Below are 26,776 nucleotides of genomic sequence, written 5' to 3' on the forward strand. Positions count from 1 at the left end.
AAGAGGAGATGAATGGACTGACTTGAGGGTGAATAAAGGTGTGGTACCATGACAGGGAGAAAAACGAAGTCAGCATTTTAAACACTCCTGAGAATTTTGCCAGTATTAAGACCTTTCGGGAACTGATCCTGGGGCCTACAGACAACATTGTCTGTGACATAGAGCAATGTTAGTTGTTCTTGTTGTGCCTAGGGAGGGCCTTCAAGGAAAAAATCTGCATCTTCCTGTGAATGTCCAGTGTAAGTCATGCTTACCCACTCCCTGGGATAGCCGAACCCAGCTGGACTGCCTCTCAGGGACAATGGTCTTCCCAAGGGTCCAAGATACTAGCATTTGCCAGCCATGTGATGTTTAACAGCAACCTCACTCAAAGAGCCAAACTGAATGGGAATATGGAAACTGGATACTCTGCCTTAGCAGGCAACCAGCAGGACAGGCTCTCTCTGACTTTCAGGGCTGCAGAATACCACCTCAAGAATCACTCACTGAAGCTCAACCTTTTTTTGCTTAACTGATGTATAGACTATGAGCCTCAACTAAGCCTGCAAATACTGTGATGTCTTTTCCAAGGATGCATATATTACAGTCTGCCATAATAGTCATAATAGCTGCTATGATGTTTCAGATTTTTAATTCACAATCATAGTACCTTATATCAGGCTGAGACTTTTTAAAATTAGTTTCACTGATGTTTTGCTAGCAAAGGTACACTTTGTCTTGGGACTTATTTATCCATATAAGATAGTGCATAGGTACAAAGTACCATGAATGATGCCTTCTAATAGCATGCCAGAAAAACCTCAGAGGAAAAAACAACGGTAGACTTCTGGGGGTCTCAATTTCATTCCTGTCGTGGTAATAACTTAACTGCCACTCAGTGTTTTAATGTTACTGGAAACAGAAATGTTCCTCAGAAAGCTGCGAATAAGAATAGTGCAAGCTTCTCAGTGAACATCAGGAACTCAATATAGTAGGCTGTGCAGGGATAATACAATACTGGTTTAAAGAATTCATCAACTGCAGTATGATTTGTTGTTATGAAGTTTTTCAGTGCTGAGCATTTCACAGACCGGATATAAGAAAGTGAAGAACGAGCACCATCTCCTATATTTCCTTAATAATAAAATTAAAAGGAAGAATATTCTTTGCGTCATTGAACACAAGTCAATGTTAACCCTGTAGATAAATAATTCAGTGACATGAACATACTTCTTTTTGAAATTTTTTCAGCAGTAAATGGTGTTAAATGGCACTTCATTTAAAATTTCCTTAGATAACTGAACATTTTATATATTACCATACTCCTCCCTAGACTTTTTGCTGTGAAATATTTCTCTTTTATCTGCGATTGTAGCTAGCCCACAGTATCATTGACTAGATTATTCTAATTGTCTTCAAAACTATACTGGGTTGCTGTGAAATCAATGGGGAACAATGTAAAATATCAAATTAGGTATGCTATCTTGACATTCTAATTTACTATCATGTGATGAATTGAAGTAAATCTTTACTAGGTCGCACCCAAAATAAATCTAGGCTTTATATTTATAGTCTATAGATATCTCCTAGGAAAATAAAATTTATTTTAGGATTACCTTTTTAAGGAAAGATAACCAATCAAATGTCTTGAAGAAGCATAATGTACAATTAAACCTAAACTATTTTCAAACACAACATACCTGTTATTGCTTTTCAAACAACTGGGTAAATCTTAGATGAAAGAATCCTGCCTTTCTTACACTGACTGAATGACAAACTATTAATGGTGTCTTTATCTATTAGACTTTAGGCTTTAATAATGAATTACAAAATGTCATCTTCAGAGCAACGTTCTATTCTCTTATGTTTTATTTTAGGTATGAAACTATTACAAAAGGAAATGTTGGTTTAGTTATTACTCAAGAGTGGAGAGTTGGGCTTCCCTGGTGGTGCAGTGGTTGAGAGTCCGCCTGCCGATGCAGGGGTTGCAGGTTCGTGCCTTGGTCCCACATGCCGCGGAGTGGCTGGGCCCGTGAGCCATGGCCACTGAGCCTGCCCATCCGGAGCCTGTGCTCCGCAACGGGAGAGGCCACAACAGCAAGAGGCCCGCGTACAGAAAAAAAAAAAAAAAAAAGAGTGGAGAGCAACATGCATTGCTGAAAAATTAACAGAATATTCATTCTTTAGTTTGTAATGGAGACTAAAAAACTGAGACTCTAATGTTTTTTCTTTTCTTACGGAAAACAATAATATAGGAAAGCTTTTGAGGCTGTGCTATTTTGAGTAAGTTATGGCTATTCTGAAGACTATGTATGAGCTATAAGTAATTAGAGCAATTATTTTTATTTTATTTTATTTATCTTTGGCTCTTTGAAAGATTAATTCTAACAGGTCCTCGCAGTGAATATCAAAGAAAAACCCCTTTGTGATTCCAGCATGGGAGGGGAAAAGGAACAATTTTGAGATATGCCAGAGCACTGTTTTTCTTACCAAGGCCTGGAGAAACAATTTAACAGAGCCTAAACTACTGGGGTTTTATCAGAGCCTAACTGACCTGGCTAAAGAGAAATAACCAACTCTAACCTGCTCTAATCTTTCATGTGGGGGGAAGAGAAATATACAACTCCAGCTCCCTCTAGCCATGCTGTACCACCTAAGAGTGGAAAAAAAGACTGAGTACCACTAGTGAAGTGAAGTTCACAGAACAGTATGGGGCACAGGCTCACCAAAAGAATGAGACCTAATCACAGGACTGTAGAATACTTCCCCTCCCGCACAACCTACTACTACATTACTAAAAGCCTATTTACAGTAGTTTCTTTCAATGTTTGTTGGTTAAAAACATGGAAAAGAATTAAACGTTAATAGAGAAGGAGTTTGTTTTCCATAAGGAGTGGGTCACTGCCAGGTAAATACTATTTCCAAAAAAACACAAGGGCTCCTTGAGGCAAAGTAAAATGCCCCTCTTCCTCACAAGGATATATAGGGCATATAATTTTAAAAGCTATGGAACAAAAATAACTGCTATTAGACATCATCAGTTCAAATGAGCTATATATATAGCCACAGGGAAGGCAAATGTGACAATAGACATAACAGTGAAAGAAAAGACCTATGGAAATGAAATATCCAGCAGACTAGACTAACTGCTCAAGGAACAAACTGCAGAAGTAGAAAATAAGCCTCTATAACAATCAAGAAAACAAAAGAAGCAAAAGATCAAAAACAAGAGATGCCAAAGCAGGACTGAAGAAGTCACCTGTGCATGCCTAGCTGACAATCCCACCAGCAGCAGTTATCATCATTTAGTTCAGCAGTGGTAAAAATGCAATTCATACCTGTGTTCAAATAGTTTATCATTTTAAATTTACCCTTCAAAACATGCAGTTACAATTTTTACAGTGGAGGGTTCTCAAAAAAATTCATTCTGAATAGATAAAAAGCACCAAATTTGGGCTTCCCTGGTGGCGCAGTGGTTGAGAGTCCGCCTGCCGATGCACGGGACACGGGTTCATGCCCCGGTCTGGGAAGATCCCACATGCTGCGGAGCGGCTGGGCCCATGAGCCATGGCTGCAGAGCCTGCGTGTCCAGAGCCTGTGCTCCACAATCGGAGAGGCCACAATGGTGAGAGGCCCGTGTGCCACAAAAAAAAAAAAAAGCCCCCAATTTTTAAAAACCATAAAAAAGGAAAAATATCTGAATCTCACTTAGCAAAAAAAGAGATGGAAAGTACAAGTGAATTTAAGAGCTATTAAGCTGTAGGTGGATCAAGATGACAAAGTGGAGCTCACCTACAAACACATCAAAAATATATCTACAGGTGGAACGGTTTTCACAGAAAACTAACTGGAAACTGGCAGAAGATCTCTTATACAACCAAAGCTGTAAGAAAGATCCCCAAGTAACTTGGTAGGACAGAAAAAAAAAAAAGGCATCAGGACAGATCTGAGGCCTGTGGGAGGAATCTGTGAAGGAGGGAGGGACACATGGGCAGGTCCTTGCCCTGAAAAGCCCCCCTGCAAGCTGGGAGGAGCCTGGACTCTGCTCAGAAAGAGCACGCACCTGCTGGCTTCCTATCTATCTGTGCAGACAGACCAGTGCTGACAGCTGCCACCTAACTGGACTTCCTGCAAGGGAAAATCCAGCAACCTAGGATACTCTACCCAGCAAGTTTATCATTTAGAATAAAAGAAGAGATAAAGAGTTTCCCAGACAAGCAAAAGCAAGAAGAATACAGCAATACTAAACATAACCTAAAAGAAATATTGAAAGCTCTTCTCTAAATAGAAAAGAAGCAAGAATCTATAGGAAAGGGAAAATCACAATAGGAAAGACAAAAATATAACAGGATTGATCACTTAAATAAGCCAGTACATAAATTTAAAAACAATCAAAAAAATTTTTAGGAGTGATTATAACTACAATTAACAGCAAACGGATAAACACGAAGATGTAAGATAGAACATCAAAATCACAAAATGTGGGGGAGGGGAGTACAAACCTATAGATTTTTTAGAATGTGTTTGAACTTACATGACTATGTCTAAAGCAAACAGATGTAGTTATGGGTTAACATACTTCAAAACCAGAATAATCACAAATTAAAAACATACAGTAGATTCACAAAAAAGAAAAAGAAACAACATAATACAAAAGGAAACCATCAAATCACAAATAGAAAAATATAAAGAAGAAATGAACACAGAAGTACTATAAAATCAACTAGAAAACAAGGTTTAAAATGGCAATAAATACATATTTATCAATAATTAGCTGAAATGTCAATGGAATAAATACTTCAATCAACAGACACAGAATGGCAGATTGGATTAAAAAACAAGAACCTACAATATGCTGCCTACAAGAGACTCACTTTACGGCATATAGACACATATTGATTGAAAGTGAGGGGATGGAAAAAAATATTTCATGCAAATGGAAACAACAAGAAAGTGGGGGTAGCAATGCTCACATCAGACAAGAAATACTTTAAAAGAAAGTACATAAAGACAGATAATGAAGGACACTATATAATGACAAAGGGATCAATACAAGAAGAGGACATCATACTCATTAATACATATATGCACCCAATATATAAGCACCTAAGTACATAAAACAAATACTAAGAGACATAAAGTCAGAAAGTAAGAGAAAAATAAAGATGGTAGATTTTTAACACCCCACTGATATCAATGGACAGATCTTCCAGACAGAAAATCAATAAGGTAATAGAGACCCTAAATGACACAATAGAACAGTTGGCCTTAATTGATATCTACAGGACACTACATCCAAAAAGACCAAAATACACATTCTTTTCAAGCACACATAGAACATTCTCTAGAATAGACCACATACTAGTATACAAAACAAGCCTCAACAAATTTAACAGGATAGAAATTATTTCAAGCATCTTTTCTGACCACAATGGTATGAAACTAGAAATCAACCACAGAAAGAAAAATGGGGGAAAAAGGATCACACGAAGACTAAAAAGCATGCTATTAAAAAAACCAATGGGTCAATGATGAAATCAAAGAGGAAATCAGAAAATACCTCAAGACAAATGACAATAAAAACACACTGACAAAATCCATGAGAGGCAGCAAAAGCAGTCCTAATAGGGAAGTTCATAGCAATACAGGCCTTCCTCAAGACACAAGAAAAATCTCAAATAAACAACCTAACCTACCACCTAAAAGAATTAGAAGAAGAAGAATAAACAAAACCTATAGTCAGCAGAAGGAAGGAAATAAAGATCAGAGAGGAAATAAATAAAATAGAAATCAAAAAACAATAGAAAAGATCAATAAAACCAACAGCTGGTTTCTCACAAAGATAAAATTGAAAACCTCTAGCCAGGCTCACCAGTAAGAAAAGAGAGAGGACCCAAATAAACAAAATAAGAAGTGAAAGGGGAGAAGTAACAACTGACACTACAGAAATACAAAAAAGTCATAAGAGAATAAAAGAAAAAGGCATAAAAATATGAAGAGTTATATGCCAACAAACTGGACACCCTACATGAAATGGAAAAGTTTCTAGAAATACACAGCCTACCAAATTTGAGGCAAGAAGAAACAGATAATTTGAATAGACTGATCACTAGAAGTAAAAGAGAATCTGTAAAAACAAAACAAAACAAAACAAAAACTCCCTGCAAACTAAAGTCCAGCACCAGACAGCTTCACTGGGGAAGTCTACCAAACATTCAAAGAAGAATTTATACCCATCCTCCTCAAACCATTCCAAAAGAATGAAGGGAAGGGACACTCCCAAAGTCATTCTATGAAGCCACCATCACTCTGATACCAAAACCAGACAAAGACATTACAAAAAAAGAAAATTACAGGCCAATATCTTTGATGACTATAGATGAGAAAATCCTCAAAAAAACAGAAAACTGAATCAAACAATACATAAAATGAATCATACACCATGATCAAGTTGGATTCATTCCAGGGTGGCACGGATGGTTCAACATACACAAGTCAATCAATGTGATACACCCGATCAACAAAAGGAAAGACAAAAACCACATGATCATTTCATTACACGCAGAAAAAGCATTTGATAAAATTCAACATCAATTCATGATAAAGACTCTCACTAAACTGGGTATAGAAAGAACATATCCCAACATAATAAAAGCCATTTACAACAAACAAAAGCCAAAATAATATTCAATATTCAATATTCAATAATATAATATTCAATGCTGAAAAGATGAAAGCCTTCTCACTAAATTCAGGAACAAGACAAGTATGCTCACTTTCACCACTTCTACTCAACGTAGTACTAGAAGCCCTAGCCACAGCAATCAGACAAGAATTGGAAAGAAATAATAAAACTGTCATTATTTGCAGATGACAGTATATGCTGTATATATAGAGAACCCTAAAGACTCCATACAAAGACTATTAGAATTAATAAATGATTTCAGTAAGGAAGCAGGATACAAGATTAACATATAGAAATCTGTTGCATTTCTTTACACTAACAATGAAATATCAGAAAGTGAAAGTGAAAAAACAATCTTGTTTAAAATCACATCAAGAAACTAAAATACCTAGGAATAAACTTAACCAAGGAGGTGAAAGACCTATACACCGAAAACTATAGAACACTGAAAAGGAAATTGAAGATGATTCAAAGAAGTGAATCCCATGTCCTTAGACTGGAAGAATTAATATTGTTAGAATGACCACACCACCCAAACCAATCTATAGATTTAATGCAATCCCTATCAAAATATGCATGGCATTTTTAACAGAACTAGAACAAATTATCTTAAAATTCATACTGAACCACAAAAGATCCAGAATTGCCAAAGCAATCCTGAGGAAAAAGAACAAAGCTGGAAGCATGACCTTCTCAGACTTCAGACAATACTACAAAGCTACAGTAATCAAAACAGCATGGTACTGGCACAAAAACAGACATATGGATCAATGGAACAGAATAGAGAGCCCAGAAATAAATTCACACACCTACAGCCAATTAATCTACTACAAAGGAGTCAAGAATACACAATGGAGAAAAGACAGTCCCTTCAACAAGTGGTGCTGGGAAAGCTGAACAGCTACATGTAAATCCATGAAATTAGAAAAATCCCTCACATCACATATAAAAATAAACTCAAAATGGTTTAAAAACCTAAAGATAAACATGACACCATAAAACTTCTAGAAGAGAACATAGGCAAAACATTCTCTGACATAAATCATATCAATGTTTTCTTAGGTCAGTCCCCCAGCACAAAAGAATTAAAAGCAAAAATAAACAAATAGGACCTAGTCAAACTTAAAAGCTTTTGCCCAGCAAAGGAAATCATCGACAAAATGAAAAGACAACCTATGAAATGGGAGAAAATATGTGCAAACAATGTGACCAACAAGGGGTTAATATCTAAAATATACAGACAACTCATACAACTCAATAACAAAAAAACAAACAACCCAATCAAAAAATGGGCATAAGACCTAAATAGACATCTCTCCAAAGAAGACATAGAGATGGCCAAAAGGCACATGAAAAGATACTCAACATCACTAATCATCAGAGAAATGCAAGTCAAAGCCACAATGAGGTATTACCTCACACCGGTCAGAAAGGTTATCATCAAAAAGTCTACAAATAATAAATGCTGGAGAGGGAGTGGAGAAAAGGAAACCCTCCTACACTGTTGACGGGAATGTAAATTGGTGCAGCCACTATGGAAAACAGTATGGAGGTTCCTTAAAAACTAAAAACAGAGCTACCATATGATCCAGCAATCCCACTCCTGGGTATATACTCAGAAAAGACAAAAATACTAATCTGAAAAGATACATGCATTCCAATGTTCATAGCAACACTATTTACAACAGCTAAGACATGGAAAAAACCCAAGTGCCCATAAAGAGATGACTGGATGACTGGCTTAAGAAGATGTGGTGTCATAAATAAAGAATGAAATATTGCCATATGCAGCAACATGGATGGATCTAGAGATTATCATATTAAATCAGACAGAGAAAGACAAATATTATATGATATCACTTATATGTAGATTCTAAAAAAAACGAATCTATATACGAAACAGAATCACAGACATAGAAAACAAACTTACGGTTACCAAAGAGGAAAGGAGGGGGTGGGGGGAAATAAATTAGGAGTATGGGATTAACAGATACAAACTACTATACATAAAATAGATAAGCAACAAGGATTTACTATACAGCACAGGGAACTATATTCAATATCTTATAATAAACTATAATGGAAAATAATATAAAAAAAGAATATATATATGTATATATATAACTGAATCACTTTGCTATATACCTGAAACTAACACAATATTGTAAATCAACTATACTCCAATAAAAAAAGGCAAAAACAAGAGATATTGATATATATCCAAAAATTCCAATGACTATTTTAAGATTTCCAATAAGAGTAAATAGAAGAAAACAAATAATTTGACATTAAGGAACATTTTTAGCAGATGACGGAAAACTACTCTCCAAATTAAGAGTGAATGAGAATCCATTTTTGAAATCCACATCAACTACTGTAAAACTGAATTCAAATAAACTGCAAATTTTTGAATACCAAGGATAAAGAGAATAGTCTTTAAAGCTCTCAAGGAAAGGAAAAAAAAAGATGTCTCACAAAAGAATGAAAATTAGATTGGCATGAAAATTCTTATCCACAACACTGAATGCTAGACCTTCTAAGGAAACAACTTATTTAGAACTCCACACCCAGGCATTTAATCATTCAAGTGAACATGAAAAATACACTTTTAGACATGCAAAGACTCAAAAGTTTACTAGTCACAAATTTATTTGGAAAGAATTACTGAAGACTATGTTCCAGAAGATGAACAAATGAAAAGAATGGAATATAAGAAAGATTTGTGAATGGAGAAGACAACTTAGACTTAACTCTAAATAATTTTTAGAAAGTTCTTAGAAGTTTAAGAGCTTGGAGACTTTCCAAGTTCCTTTTTCCCTACCCTTTATCCTTTTTGTATTGTGAAATATAACACACATACATAGAAGTACATAAAGAAAAATGTGATACTAATAAATTATTTTAAATGAATACTCTGTACCTGCATGCAGCCTAGAAGCAGAACACTGCCTCCTTTGTACCCTTTTCCTAATCAGCACCACTAATCTTTTCCAGCAGCATCCACTATCTGACATTTATAGAATAACTTTTTACCTTACCCTACAGTTCTACCTAAAAAATTCATTCCTAAACAATATAGCATAGTTGTGCCTATTTTCAACTTTATCAAAATGGGTCATACGTATATAATCTTTTGTGAAACAAACACAACAATCAAGGCAGGAGAAGCTGAGCAATGTCTCAACTCCCCATAAGTCTCCAGGACTGGTATTTCAACCTTCCTCAGCAGCTGGCTCCTAGTTATAAGACGTTTTCTGTGCTAGCAAGACCATTTTATGCCTGCAACACCCCCTTGTCACACACTTGATCACGTACGTCCCCATTCCTTATCAAAATTCCTAAAATGGGATCGCAACAGGGAGCTCAACCCATAACAGGTCCAGCCATACCCATCCCAGGAACACCTCTTCACTTGATGCCAAGAGCCTGGAAGAATAAATGCACACAACAGCTACAGCCTGCAAGTTCTAGCCTACACTGTGGCAATTACCACTTTGTCCCAGCTCTTCAAGCAACACTGGTAGCCGACATGGAACAAATATGGATTTAGTTGGGTCCCTAGGGGAAGGAAACATCCTCCCTGGGAGTAATGTAAGGTCTGGAAGAGACAGTTAGTCTCCACCTGTATTGGCTTAAGCAGCTGCCTCTAAATGAGGGCACTCATCTGAGCAAGAAGGGCTTATAACTGGATGACCATGCTGCCTCATAACTACACAGTACCTAGTAACACAGACTGTCAGGTGCTTCCTCATTCTATAGTCCTTATAAAATATGAGACCAGCAAGAGGCAGGGTCTTCCCCCGAAGCACAACCCACAGTAAGTTCAGTACTGGCCTGATGACACAACTTCCCATGTGACGCCAAGATTATACATCTTGCAATTGTAGCAAATATACCACCACTGATATATCCTTGCCAAAAAACTACTTAACTTTTAATCTAATCATGAGGAAACAATTAGACAAATCCAAGTTGGAAAACCTACAAAACTGGTGTAGGTTCTTTAAAAAAAAAAAATCACAGTTATTAAAAAAAGACGACACAGGAACTGTGCTAGATTAAAGGACACTAAAGAAGCACAACGAAGCAATGCAATCCTTCTGAAGTGAGCACTTTCATGAAGTGTTACTCTGTTTTCAACACACGCTCAGAGTTCAGGGGAACACGAATGTGGCAAAATGCTCATAGCAGGGTAACAGACTCAGGGGAATTCAAAATGATGGTATAATGTAAATCAGGGTTACAGCATTAAGAGGTTTTAAACCTAGCTTTTACTTGTAACTAGCAATTTTTAATTATAACTAGTGACAATATTTTTTCTCATTTTTTTAAACTTCCTCAAATGTTCAATTTCTCTGTCCATCACAGAAAAGTGATTTATGTTGCAGTTAAACAAAAAGGGACTCTAGAGAAATACTTACGAGAGCAGGTGGCAGTCTGCCACTCCAGACACTGTCCATATGGAAAAGAGATTATGTAGGCATTCGAGTCAACGCATCGTTTCGTGCTGCTGCACCACATACACTCCATTCCGTTGCTGGTACAGTTGGAACACGACGTCCTTAAAGAGCATGGCTTTTTGCAAGGCCTTGCATTTTGATTTGGACTGACTGGAATAAATCAGCAAATATAATTATTTTATTTGTTAACTGCTTTCTAACACAAGTATACGAGTTTCGTTCATTTTGTTGTTTAGGGAATGTTTCAATTAAGCCAAGTGTGGGATAAAAATTAGAGTTAAAATTGTATGGTAAGGTAAATGAGAATGAAGATGACATGTCAATACTTCTTAAATTTATTATCTAATTTGAAATTTATAATACCTTGGAAATTTTTAATTGTTTACAAAGTACATAAAATTGTATAATTTAAAATTTTTTAATAGAAATGTAATACATGACCTAGGTTTTTCTATCCATTGGCTAAATATTATGTACACTAACATTATTTACTTTTCTAGCTAGCCATAATTCTATAAACATTCCACACTTTATCAAAGCAACAAACAAAAATAAAACAGTTTACTATAAAATTTTTACATAAAATGTAATATTTATCACACCCATTAGGATGACTATTTTTTTAAATGTTGGCAAGGATGTGGAGAAATTGGAAGCCTGTACACTACTTGTGGAAATGTTAAAATGGTGAGGCTTCCATAGCAAACAGTATGGCAATTCCTCAAAAAAATTAAACACAGAATTACCATATGATACAGCAATTCCACTTCTGGCTACGTACCTAGAAGACATGAAAGCAGGAACTGGAACAGATATTTGTACACCCACGTTCATAGCATCATTATTCACAATAGTCAGTAGGTGGAAGCAACAAGTGTCCACCAATATATGAATGGATAAACAAAATGTGGTATATACATACAATGGATAATTATTCATGTTTAAACAGGAATGAAATTCTGACATATGTTACAACATGGGTGAACTTGGAAGACATTACGCTAAGAGAAATAAGCCAGTCACAAATGGGCAAACACCTTATGATTCCACTTATATGATACTTAGAGCAGTCAAACTCATAGAGACAGGAAGTAGAAGGTGGCTGTCAGGGCCTGGAGGAGGGATGAGTGGGGAGTTACTGTGTAACGGATATGGAGTTTCAGTTTGGGAAGATGAAAAAGTTCTGGAGATGGATAGTGTTGATAGATTAACAACAATGTGGATATGCTTAATGACAGTGAACTCTATACTTAAAAAATGTTTTAAAAAGTCAATTATATCTCAAAAACACTGAAGGGAAAAATGGTTAAAATTATAAATTTTATGTTATGTATATTCTTCTGCAATACAAAATATAGTATTTAAAAAAAGAGAAAAGAATTCAATATTCCTTTCTCACTTAACAAAAACCCATTTCAAAAGATGGAACAGCAATGTTTCTCTTCATTTGCCAACTGAAATAATAGATCTGTAAGATTAAAATGATTCTAAATTAGTTGTTGATCTTAATGATAAATCTTTCTTACAAAGACTATTATTATAAAAGTAAAACACATTAAAATATTAAGAACAGATTATTACTATACTGTAACTACAACCATATGTTCATAATCTCACTATTTTAACCAAGAAATAAAGATTGTATAAAACAATACAATTTTGATATTTTCATAAGTTAAGGCTGAGGTCACTAATAGTAAGTGGGGAATGTGAATAAAGATAAAATATACATTGAAAGCAGCATCATAAAAAGATGGTGAAAGTTACTTCAGGCCTACACAGCATCACACCATGGAAGAGGGTAGTGGGAAGAAGGGTTGGAAACATATTTTTAAAGAATACTAGTTTACTGGACTACTTACCAACAGGTTTTTCACAGACAAGACCATCTGCCATAGAGGTACAAGGATTAGCTTTTAAGCCTGCCACTGCTGCCCTTTCTAGATACGCACAGAACCCAGAATCATTGGGTTCACCAGGAAGCCACTGTAGTGTTGTGTTTGTAAATGGTGACATGTCTTCCCATCCCCAGTAGGATATATTGATCTTGCGTAAGCCTACCCAAGGTGATACTTTCTGTAAACAATAGCAAAAGGGACATTTTTAAAAAGTGAGATGTAAAAATCCTGCATCATATTCCTTAGCAAACAGTTCATTATCATTAAAAATTACATTTGAAAATATATAGAACTGCCTTTCTAAGGACTTCGAGTACTAAGGATAATTAACAATTCCAGCACATCTTGGAGAATGATGTATAACAGAATACTATGTTTAAAGCATATTTTGTGTTTAGTGACATGACTGGGGTCATTTCTTTAGCCTTCATGAACCTCAGTTTCCTCTTCTATAAAATGGTGATATCTGATATAAATACCTATCTTATGAGGGAAGATCATTAAAAAAACTTAACATATTGTGTTGCTGCTACTGTTACTGCTACTTCTGCTGCAGCTACTATTACTACTGTTACTACCAATCTAATCAGTTGTGGAGTTAAGAATCTAAAGCTAAATTGACATTTTATGCACTGTGAGAAAACAGAAAACAAAATCAATGAACAGTATATAAAGGCTGAATGAAGACTTCACAACAGGTTCACAAAGGACTAGGAAGAAGGGCCTCTCTCCTAGTTCAGACCTCTACTAGTACACAAGGACTTTAGTGCAGTTTTAGATAAATTAATGTCATCTACTTTCATTATTAAAGAGATCAAGAAAACTAATAAAATCTTTGACCCTGATGCCTAAATTTAATTAACAGAGGTTGACAAATGCCATCAAACTAAACTTTCTTAGTGCTCTCAATAATATTTCAAAAGTCGCTTAAAAACAAAATATATGCTGTATTTATATACCTTATTTTAATCATTACTCAATTTTAAAATATATTATTCTAATGAGACTGAAAAAATAATGATATATTCTTGGTCCAAGGTACTCTCTTTACAAAATTTTTTAGATTATGAACACCTCTTTTTCTTTTCTTGTTTCTGCTTTAGAGTTATGCTTTTTGAGATTTTATTTTTCATTTTTTCTAGCTTTCTTGAGGTATAATTGACAAATGAAAATTATACCTATATAAGGTGTATGATTTTTTTTTGGTATATGTACACGTTATGAAATGATTATCACAATCAAGCTAATTAACACACCCATATGTATATATAAATTTTCTTTACACATCCATGTATCCATTGATGGACACTTAAGTTGTGTCCATAGCTTGGCTATTGTGAATAATGCTGCAATGAACACAGAAGTGCAGATATCTCTTCAAGATACTGACTTAATTTCCTTTGGATATACACCTAGACATGGGACTGCTGGGTCATATGATAGTTTTCATTTTTTGAGGAAACTCCATACCATTTTCCAAATTGACTATACTGCTTACATTCCCACCAACAGTATACAAGAGTTCCTGTTCTCCTCATCTTTGCCAATATATGTTACCTCTTTTTTTTTTTTTTTTTTTTGCGGCACGCGGGCCTCTCACCGCTGCGGCCTCTCCCGTTGCGGAGCACAGGCTCCGGACGCGCAGGCTCGGCGGCCATGGCTCACGGGCCCAGCCGCTCCGCGGCCCGTGGGATCCTCCCGGACCGGGGCACGAACCCGTGTCCCCTGCATCGGCAGGCAGATTCTCAACCACTGTGCCACCAGGGAAGCCCACCTCTTATCTTTTTGATAACAGCCATTCTAACAGGTGTGAGGTGATATCTCAATTGGTTTTGATTTGCATTTTTCTGATGATTACTGCTGTTGAGCTTTTCATCATATATCTGGCTGGCCATTTTTATGTCTTCTTTGAAAATTTTCTATGTCCTTTGCCCATTTTTTAACTGGGTTATTTATTTTCTGTTGAATTATTTGAGCTCTTTATATATTTTGGACATTAAATCTTTATTAGATGTATGGTTTACATTCTCTCCCATTCCATAGGTTGTCTCTTCACTCTTTTTTTTTTTTTAATCTATTTTTGGCTACGTTGGGTCTTCATTACTGTGAGCAGGCTTGCTCTAGTTGCAGCTAGCAGGGGCTACTCTTCATTGCAGTGTGCGGGCTTCTCATTGCGGTGGCTTCTCTTGCTGCGGAGCATGGGCTCTAAGCATGCGGGCTTCAGTTGTTGCGGTACGTGAGCTCAGTTGTTGTGGCTCATGAGCTCTAGAGCGCAGGCTCAGTAGTTATGGTGCGTGGGCTTAGTTGCTCCGTTGCATGTGGGATCTTCCCGGACCAGGGCTCGAACCCGTGTCCCCTGCATTGGCAGGCGGATTCTTAACCACTGTGCCACCAGGGAAGCCCTGTCTCTTCACTCTTGATTATCTCCTTTGCTATGCAGAATCTTCCTAGTTTGACACAATCTCATTTATCTATATTTGCTCTTGTGCTTTTGGGGTCACATCCAAAAAATCATTGCCCTGACCAATGTTGAGATTTTTTCTTGTGTTTTCCTCTTGTAGTTTTACAGTTTCGAGTCTTAATGTGTGTAAGTCTTTAATCCGTTTTGAATTGATTTTTTAATATGGTGTAAGATAAGGATCTACTTCCATTCTTCTGCATAAGGATAGCCAGCATTATTCATTGAAGAGATTGTCCTTCTCCCATCGTGTGTTCTTGGCACCTCTGTCAAACATCAATTGATCATAAATGCTTGGATTTATTTGGGGTTATTATAATGTGTCTTGGTGAAAGTCTCGTTATGTTTAATCTATTTGAGGTTCTTCGGGATTTATGGATCTGGATGTTCTTTTCCCTCTCCATATTTGGGAAGTTTCCTATAATTATTCCTTTAAATGAGCTTTCTGCCGCTTTCTCTTTTCCATGAGGGCAAGCCCGGAGCCTGAGTCTGTGGGTGCAGGCCTGGATCCTAGATCTGAAGGGCCAGTCTGGCACAAGGATCCACTGGGGTAGGACTGGTAACTGAGTACAAAGTGGTGAGCCTGGAACCTGGTCCACTGTGGCAGGCCTACAGCCTGGTCCATGGGCCAGTTTGGAGCCTGGAACTGTGGGAGCCACCCAGGAGCATGGATCCACAGGGCTTACCTGGCACTGGATCAGGCCATGAGCCTGAATCCTATGGACTGGTGCTGGGGCCAGCCGGGCACCTGGGCCATCAAGTATGGTCATGAGGCTGGGCCAGGGTCCACTGGGGCAAGCCTGGTCCTGAGTCTTCTGACGCCTAAGTCCATGGGGGTGGGCCTGGTACCTGGGATCATAGGGGAGGGCCTGAAGCCTGAGTCCACTGGGATGAGCCTGACCCCGGGTCTCTAGAGGCCAGCCCAGTGCTGGGGTCTAATGGAGAGGGTATGGATCCTAGGTCTCCTGTTTCCTAGGGATATGGGGGACTAGCCTGGAGGCTGAGCCTGCGGGTGCCAGCCTGCAGCCTGAGACCACAGGAGCCAGTGTGGCACTGGGATATGCCTGGTACCTGGGTCCACAGGGATCATCCAGGCACCGGGGTTCACTAGAGCAGGCCTGGAAGTAGGGTCCAAAGCAAAATCGGTGCTCATTTCATTCTCCTTCCCCTTTGCAGAGGGTATTTCTCACCCTTTCTCACCGTGCTTCCTGTACCGTGCAGGCTTAGGGGAAGGATGATGCAGGTAATGTGAAACTGTCCTTTCTACCATCTTCAATGAGTGTTTTCTTATTTCTGTGTTCCCCCCACCGCCCCCAACCCGGTGCTATAATCTCTTACCTGGACTCCTTAGCTTTTGTAAAGGTATTTTGTATATGGATGATTGTTCAAATCAATGTTTCTGTGAGGGAATGAGCACTGCAAACTCCCATTCTATCACCTTGCTGACATCATTCCTAAACATTTCTACCTTAAATATACATAATAATAATTTATGTTCTCAGTTACCAAGCTACTAATATTATAATGTGAAGTAGTTTCAAAACTCCACATCATCTTTTTTTTTTTTTTAGATTACTGACTGTCAGGATAGAGAAAAATATGTCCCTCCACTTGAGTCTTTAACAATATAGAAATAAGATATATAAATCCAGTATTTATTCTAAATATGTTGTACAAATGGTCCTAGAGAGCTTATAAAGAACCCGTAGACCTAGAAATTTATAGTGTATAAATATAACAATTTTCACACAGAAAATACTCAATATTTCTTAAATGAAATTAAAATATTACGAATATTCATTATAACAGTAGATCTCATATCACCTAGTAGAGTACTGTACACATAGTAGGCAGTCAACAAATTTTGCTAAGCAAGGCCATTAGAACAGAGATGCTTATTTTCCAACATCCAATTCCTGAGACAGAGATAGTGCTTAATAAATAATGTTTCTAATTATAAAAACACACATGCTGCTTTGCCTTGTGATCATCATATATTTCATACTTATTCTCAAAGATATTTTGATAACAAAAGCTATAACATTTTTATAGTTCTTGATAATAACAGCAGGAATCAATCCAACATAGCTATTTCAGATTAATGACTGTGCTTCACATTACAGCAACTCTGTCTATATTTCCAAACTATCTATAGTAAAAACAAGTCATTTAAAATGAAATATTATTCTCTAAATCATCATGATAAGAATCTGCAAGGAAGAGGAGAGGAACAGAAAAATAAGCAGTTGATAAAACATTTAAAGTAACTATTATGCAGTAAATGAACTGGACAGGCAGTTGAAGAATGAAAGATAAATTACTATATTATGAAAATTTACTGCAGCACACCATAAATCATTGCAACATTTCATTAGCCAGTTCTGATAAATAAATGATCATTTGATCCAGGATACCTGTTTAAAGTGCATGGATTTGTCAATCTTTATTTGCTACAGAAGGGTTACCTTAAGTCTATACAACTGCAATGACTCAGGATATAATTCATTTTATATAAAGATATGCTTAGTGGAATGTCACCTTGCAGAAAATTCCACCTTTGAAATTTGCTAAAGCTCATATTTCTAATGAAATAAAACATTCTTCATTTACAGGGCAGGCTATGCCACAAACTACTGAATCTAAGTTCATCATACATCCAAAATAATTGTTGGTCTAACCTTTATGACTTATAATCATAAGCATATACACACTACTATATATAAAATAGATAACTAATAAGGACCTACTGTATAATCATAAGCAAGAAAAAATGAGCAACTTACATAAGAAATCTTGAAATATGAAACTTCTAAAATAGCATATTTCAAGGTTAAAATGTAAAAACTAAAAATAATGTATTTTAAACAAGGAAAAAAGCAATAGAGCTCAAATGCCAAACACTAGTACTTTCTAAAACTCAAAGAATGTGGATCTACCAATAAGACGCTCTTTATAAGTTATACATATTCAGTAGAACTAATTTCCAAATGTTCATTGATAACTGAATCTCAATTTTGTAATTAAAGAAATGAAGCTCTTGGCAGTACAAGAATATAAATAGATCTTAAATTATGTTATATGCTCCATATGACTAAAAATAAAACTTTACAAATAATACCCTGTCAATATTTTCTAAAATATTTTTTAAAAATCAATAGATCTCTCCTAGATGACACCACTCGCATCTTATCCTCAACCATGAAGCTGGTAGCTCTCAAACAAGGCAAATTAAGAGAAAAAACAGAGGCACTTCTCTGACCTCCTTACAAATATCTTCATGCGCTGGCCAACTCAAAGTCCTGCAATAATTAACTACAGCATTACTCTAGGAAACTCCTTAAGTCCACGTTACTGTTCAGGTATCCATCCTCTACCTTCATACATCACCCTGCGTGCATCTATCATTGCAATTATCACACTTTGGTATAACTGTGTTTGTATTTCTCCCCCATAAGCTCTTTAACAACAGTGATTGTTTTTGATCTCTATATTCTCAGCAAGCAGTAGACTGCCAAGTACAATGAAGATGCTCAATAAATTTGTACTAAATGAATGAAGATTAGCCCATCCTTCCCAGAAATATAGCTTCAGTTCACACAAAAATGGTTTTACAGATCAATTTTTCATACAAATTTAATTATTATAGTTTTTCTTTTCCCTATTAATATCAAGCATATAACAAATGTTTGACAGCCAAGTATCACAATATGATATCCACGTAAAATTTCTGAATATTTATAAAACTGGGGGTATAATAAATTTATCAATTTTATTAATGGAGGGAGGGCTTTGACTCTACAGATATAAAATGGCATTAGAAATTAAATTATCTGTATCGATACTCATGAGAAATACACACACTAATACGACCACAAAAATGACGGCAGGCAGTAATAATGAACTGAATGTTCATACAAACATTTCAAAAGAGTATGTGTTTAAGTGCCTCTAATTTTTTAACATTTATACAAAACTGCTCTTATATCACTTTTTAAAAATCAGATGCTTGTTCCCCTGTTATTAGCAAAAGGAAAATCAGTAACATATATTCCTATTCTTTAGCATAAATCAGAAATGATCTTAAGAAGGAAAAGGTATAATTAGTGGGGGTGAGTGGAGTAAGGCTTTGTAAAGTGGAAAAATTAAAACACTAGTCTGGGGTAAATATTTTTCTACAGTCAATATCAATATTCTTAACTATTCATCGAATAAATTCATTTAGTTACTTAAGATTTCATTATCTAATTAATGATTCTTGGAAATAGTAGTTACAGCGGTAGTGGAAACAGACATACAAAAATAATCTTTAAAATGCAAACAGTAATAATAACTTTAGTAAACACTAAGAAATAAAATGTATCTATGCTCTTCACATACAATACCTCATTTATTTCTCACAATAAACATATAAGATAGCTATGATTACTATCCCAGTTTACAGATGAGGAACATAAGCTGGGGAGGTTAACTTGCTACTAAGCTGTGGAGATAAGCAGTATGTCCAGACTGCATGCTCTCCATCATTTTGATTTGCTGTCCTCGACGCTGCTTAAAAATCAGCTATACCAAGGAAGTATTACTTAACTGTTTCAATAGCAAGCAATTGGTAATCTTTGCTCTGAAAAGTTTTCAAGCCAAAACCATATCCACTGCACTGCAGAGTGGAGTTCTGTAGCACCAACAGACCCTTGTCCAATAAAAGCCATAACCTAAGGTCAAAAAAAGTCATTGAGATCTAATATAGTTTTCAAAGCAATAGTTGAATTATAGCCATATCTCCATTATTTGTATAGAAATCATGCCACTTTGTGGATTATTTACCACAGGGTGTCTATGTGTGTGTGTGTGTATCTTAAACATTGGCCAAATCTTGTACACACCTCAGATCTGAGGTATTTATTATTGTTTAGCTTTATCACTTACCTGATCTATATTGAGTTCTAATTTTATTTTGACACAAAATACAAAAATCTTCAATGATGCTATGAGAGTTTATATTATCTTAGTATATTTCAAGTATGTATACGAACTAAATAAGGTATTTTAAATTAGATTTAGTAAATTATTTCTAAATCTCCTACAACTTAAGAGTTGACTATATTTTTTCTTTTTTAATTGATGTATGATTGACATATAACATTGTATTAGTTTCAGGTATATAAAATAATGATTCAATATTTGTTTATATTGTGGAATGATCACCACATAAGTCTACTTAACATCTGTCACCATACACAGTTTTCTTGTGATGAGGATTTTTAAGATCCACTCTCCTAGCGCCTTTCAAATACATAATACAGTATTATTACCTATAGTCACCATGCCATGAATTGCAGCCCCATGGCTTGTTTATTTTATAACTGTAAGTCTGTACCTTTTGACCCCCTTCACCCATTTTGCCCACCCTCCACCCTTGCCTCTGACAACTACCAATCTGTTCTTTATATCTTTGAGCTTGGTTTTTTGTTTTTTCATGTGTATTCTTGTTTCTCTGTTTTAAATTCAACACAGAAGTGAGATCACAGGGTACTGAAATCTTGCCATTTGCGACAACACGGATGGCTCTTGAGAGCATTATGCTAAGTGAAATGAGTCAGACAGAGAAAGAAAATGATCTCACTTACATGTGGAACCTAAAAAAAAAACCAAAAACAGTATATATCACAATATTACAAATATAAAATCATTATGTTGTCTACCTAAAACAACATGTCAAATATACCTCAATTTTTTAAAATGTCCTCAAGACATTTCAAGTAAGTAAATAAGATATTTCAAAACAATATTTAGTAAATTATTTCCAAATCTCCAACTTAAATCTGTTCTTAAGAGTTGACTGTATTTTAACATCCCAAGAACAGAAAATACTGTGAGTTCCTATTAAATATTTCTTATAAAATGATATTTAACATTATTTCCAAGGAAATATTCCATTTTCTATGGACCAACTCTCTAGGAAACTGAAACTGTTCCCAAATGCTTATGTTCCAAATCTCCCATGTACTTTAAAAATCAGTTTAAGTCCTGCTATTTGTATATTATTTCAAGCAAATCTATACCTAGGAAAATAGTATAATTCAAAAACTTAACCCACAGAACACACACACAAAGATACATATATACAAATATAGCCAATGTGTTGGTCTAGTGTTCTATTATAAGGGACATCCCAAAATTATTACACTTCAAAACAAATTCTTAAATTATATGCACAAGTTTTAAAGTATATTTAAAGTATATTTATTCATATGAGATGTCTTCTTGGTAAGATAATGCGATGGTTTACTGAGCAAAACATGAGATGAGTAATTTAGAAAACTTTATTACCAAAGAAATCAGTTCTACTTTTACTTCGACAATTTAGTAAAAATAATGTATTAAAAAACAAAAAGAATGAACCATTGCCAATGGTTACAGGATTATCAGCATATTTCCATAATAAAAACAAGTATAGTTGTTACCTGTTGCGTATACTTCTGTATTTCATCCAGTACAAATTCTACTTCTTTCGAGGTTGTTAATGAAGCAAGATTTCCACTAAGATTATAGCAATAAAGTTTTGCATTGTCATAGTTTTCTCTACTGGAATTAATTCTAAGACAAGCATCCCCAATATGATTCCATCCTTCTCCACAAAGATGAGCTAATCAAAAAAAAAATTATATCTTATTTTTAGATTACCAAAAAGCATGTGTATTTTTCAATTATTTCAGCATTCTAAATACAACTTCGGTATTTGTTTAAATAATTTTAACAATAAAAATTTAAATATATCACTATAACATACCAAACTAAATTTGTCTAATAGTTTGATGAAGAATAAGAAGATCCTAATTTTTTCTTTAATTCTTAAACATAAGAGAAGCTACGGCTCTATAACATCTGTTAAAATGTGTTGACTGTTAGGTTTTCTGTGTAAACCTAGTGTACTGGCATATGGTTTCTCAGCAAGTAAATTTACTACTGCACTTATGTCCCAAAGTGCAATTTATATAATACAAGATCACTTTAATAGAAAAATAACCAGCACATAACAAAAGCAATTTCAAAGTTATCCTACAAGTGTAGCTAATTGTCCTCTAAATCTAATTTCCATAGCCCAGGTGTACGATTTTGATATAAGCTGGGTTCTTTGATTCTTTAATTATAACTGTGGGGCGAGAAGTCTCATCTCATTTATGTATAGTAAAGAAGCTATAAGCTTTGCTTTCTAGTATTTATTTTTACACAGTCATTCAGGTCTTTCGAAAGTTTAAACATACCATTCAGTAACAGTGGTTTATCCTTAGGGTCCAAACTGCACTTAAAACAGTGCCTATTTTCTAAAACATGGATTTATAAATACAATATAAAGTTATGCTCTAATGTGCATTAATTAACGTTGCAGTGTTTTATTAACACACCGACCTATGAAGTTTCACTACATTTTAGTTTCCACATCACAAAATATATCAGTGCCTCTTGCCCTTTCAGCCTTGGATGCATAATACAATCTTTATGGAATTATTATAAAGCAGCAATTCTCAAATATTCTGGTCTCAAGACCCCTCTAACTCTTAAAAATTATTGAGAACTCCACATATTTTTTCCCTTATGCATTTTATATCTATTGGGTTTGATCATATTAAAAATAAAAACTGATCTTTTAAAAATATACTTATCCATTTAAAATTATAATTTAAATTTTTATTACAAACACACTTCTCCAGTTTCTGGGATGTCTTGTCCCTTTATGCTATTATAGGCTTGAAGAAGATGTACCATCAAATTTTCTCATTAGGAGCAGTTCAAATCAGGTCCCTGGCATCAAAAAATTGATATGGGTTGATAAATGAATAGGGCATGGATAGGCAAAGAGATCAGGAATAAAGCAGAGGAAAATGTGCATCACAGAATCTAGGGTGAGGGTATTGGGTATCCTCTCTACAATTTTTTCAGTTTTTCTATATGTTTGAACTTTTTTATAATAAAATGTTGGGGAAAAATATAACAACTTAAAATAAATAGCGTTTTTAATTTTTTAATTATAGTCTCCAAAAACCAAAATAGTGAAAAGTGTGGCATTGTTCTATAAATATTTTTGCAAATCTCTTTAGTATTGGTTTAATATAACTGTATTCTCGTATCTGCATCTACATTCAATCTATTGGAATCACATATTATGTAGCCTTTGGAAAACTATTTACATAGCAAACCTATAACAGAATGAGAATCACAAAAGCAAATAATATCTTAGTATTACAGGGTACTCTGGTTCTTTAATAACTGCTGTCCTGTTAAACTAGGTAATGAGAATAACACACAGTGCTTGGAACAAAGTAACCCCTCAATAAACTGGAGTCACTTAATAAGACTTTCAAACACGTCTGTTTTCATTTTCGGGCTACACATATAGCAATCTTCCTTGTCTTCTGAAATCTAAAGTACCAAATCACTTTAAGGAAAGAGTGCAAAAGTTTTGGTTAAATTTCGGCTGTTTCTTTCCTTACTAAATCAAGGAAGGATTTACATTAGTTTTGCCTGTCTCTTTTTTTTATAAGATCAAAAATACCTGGTTGATAAATCATACAAATGCAAACAATGCATGGGCCTTTGAGGCTAAACTAAATTATAGCACTGACCCAAATGTTTTGATGTTTTAGGCTTCCGTAGTATTGAGCATTAACTCAGCTTTAGAGTTAAAAGGATAGCGGTTAATTTTTTCAATAAGTTTAGTTAGACAAATTCAAATTGCCAATTTTATATGAGATCAATGGGAAAAATGCAATTCACAAATTTTCATGGAAAAGTGCAACTACTATACAGACTGGGCCCTCCATTTAGAGCATTCACTTCCTTGAGACAAGCTGAATGGAAACCAAACTATATATATACCAAGCTGGTTCTTAGTAAATATGAACACAGGACAAGGTAAGTTAGTACATAATAAAATATTTTATTCTATTTATTATTCTCCAAAATAATAGCCTGGTCAAGTAGAACCCTTATACCAAACCAAAATATTTTCCCAAGCAATGAATAGATGGGTACTACCAAATAAAACTTCACTATTATTTTTCCAAATTTCCACTGGTAATCTAATTCCCTTCTTATTGAGTAATATTCCTTTAAGCATATATATTCCTTCAGTCAAATCTTATTGTAGTCTAGCATTTTCTTTGTCTTTTTAAAGAGACTTTATAAGTATTTTTTCTGATCTACATGTTATTTTTAGATTTTAACACTTAGAAATCATTACTTTCAAGTTTAGTATCATATCACTAATGCTTCTCAAATCCTGCCTACTGCATTAATATTCTCTAATTCACTCAAAGTGAACACACATGCATATATCACTATTTAAAAGCTTCAAAAGTCAGTACATAGAGAAAATTCCAAAACCTCAATGGTACTTTTAAAGGCAATCTAATTTTTATTTTCTTACATGAACTTATATAGGAAAGACTTAAATCCTGTGATGGAATTTTCCAACACTTTCTAGAACTACATAGGTTCAGAAAATTTTTCTATGAAAGAATTTTTTTAAAAAATCATGATATAGAAACAGGCAAAAAAACTGAACAGAAATAGAACTCCCCGTTATTAGTCCCCTCTGCCATTTACAAGTCAGGCACTTTTAAGCAAGTCACATAACCAGTGTGTTTCAGCTTATCTGTAAAATAAGAAAATGGAACTGGTTAAATATCTATACAAGTTTTCAATTTTCTGCTTTTCTCTTTCATATTTGAAAGAAAGAGTACTTAGGGTCCACTAAGAAGAGTGTTAGCTATAAAAATTAAATTGAAATTTCTTTTTAAAATGAGTTTTGGGACTTCCCTGGTGGCACAGTTGTTAAGACCCCACACTTCCAATGCAGGGGGCCCGGGAACTAGATCCCATATGCATGCCACAACTAAGAGTTCACATGCCACAACTAAGGAGCTGGCAAGCCGCAACTAAGGAGTACACATGCTGCAACTAAGGAGCTGGCGAGACACAACTAAGGAGCCTGCCTGCCACAACTAAGACCTGGCACAACCTAATTAATTATTTATTTTTTTAAAAATAAATATAATGAGTTTTGCTCTGGTTTGCAGAACTTAGATTCTCATTAAATCATATAACAATTACTATAAATGTTTCAATTTGTAACAAAAAAGCAGTCAGTAAAAAACAGTTCCTGAAATTTAAAAAATAAAGGGCACTTAAAAAATAAATCCAATATGCTAAAATGTTAACATTGCTAGATCTGGATACTAGTCTGAATACTTTTTATTTTCTATGTTTTTAAGACATAATTTTTTAATTGAACAGTATTCTGATCAAGTCAATAGCATAATAAATACAAGAAACCTTGAACATCTTAAAAGAATTAGAAATGAACAAACTTTTCTTGTAGAAACACTGCTATCATTACTCCAATATTATTGTTTATTTGCTACTGATTTAATTTTAGAAAATGGAATGTTCTTACTAAATGTTCTTTACTATAATGGCATTCGTCTGTGGACTATAAAACTCATTTACCAAATTGAAATCTTTACCTGGTAAAGCCTGGCACTCTTGTTGTCTCTGATCCCACTGACAATTCAAGTTTAGTGAACAGCTTTTACAACTGGTAAGTTTGTTACAAATCTGCTCATTTCTCACATGACATTTGGTATAGTTTTTCACAGACTAGAAAATTAAAAGATAAAGCATGTTATTTTTCACCTTTGTACAGCAATGACTCTTAAACTTCAGTGTACATATAAGTCACCTGGTGAGCTTTACAACACAGATTTCTAACACCAAATCCAGTTGTACTGAATCAGAATTTCTCTGACTCATTTCTTTATTTAAACAAAGTTCTTTGAATTAGAATGTGTGCTTACTGGAAAAACGTGCAAATTACACAATTTGAAACAGAAACCATGTAATGAAAACCTATTCTATTGAATCTGATAACAGGTTTCCAATCAATAAATAAAGCCAATGCACAAAGTCAATTCTCTCAATGATCATATGAAAGAATTCTAGTCATAATAAAACTATCATACAGACCCTTGGGAATGAAGTAGAAAAACTTAAAGAGATGTTTTATCAAAATCCAATAAAATCTAAAAAGATAAATTATTTTCTCAATAACTCAAACTAATTTTACTTCCACAGACATTAAATAATGGTTTTGGTTAATTGATGTTTCTCCTGTATGTATCTGTCACATTTCCATAATGGAGGTTGAAAAGAATCTGCAAAAGTTACATTTTGATCAGTCCTATTATACAACTATCATATTTCAACTAATTCCAGCTCTAAGAGGTTAAAGGTTAAAAAA

The 26,776-nt window shown here is 34.9% G+C and overlaps 1 protein-coding gene across 1 annotated transcript in view; it reads right to left on the minus strand.

Moving 5' to 3' along the window:
- The window catches only part of ATRNL1 (attractin like 1), a 691,263-nt gene that overhangs the window by 526,459 nt on the left and 138,028 nt on the right, over positions 1-26,776 (minus strand). Inside the window, exons 14-17 of the mRNA XM_065893763.1 lie at positions 26,004-26,136; positions 21,942-22,123; positions 12,987-13,200; positions 11,086-11,274 (exon numbers count right to left, since the gene is read on the minus strand). Coding sequence (XP_065749835.1) covers positions 11,086-11,274; positions 12,987-13,200; positions 21,942-22,123; positions 26,004-26,136 — 718 coding nt within the window. The remainder of the gene's footprint in view (positions 1-11,085; positions 11,275-12,986; positions 13,201-21,941; positions 22,124-26,003; positions 26,137-26,776) is intronic.

The sequence above is a fragment of the Phocoena phocoena genome, chromosome 16 (genome assembly GCF_963924675.1).
Source record: "Phocoena phocoena chromosome 16, mPhoPho1.1, whole genome shotgun sequence".
NCBI lineage: Eukaryota > Metazoa > Chordata > Mammalia > Artiodactyla > Phocoenidae > Phocoena > Phocoena phocoena.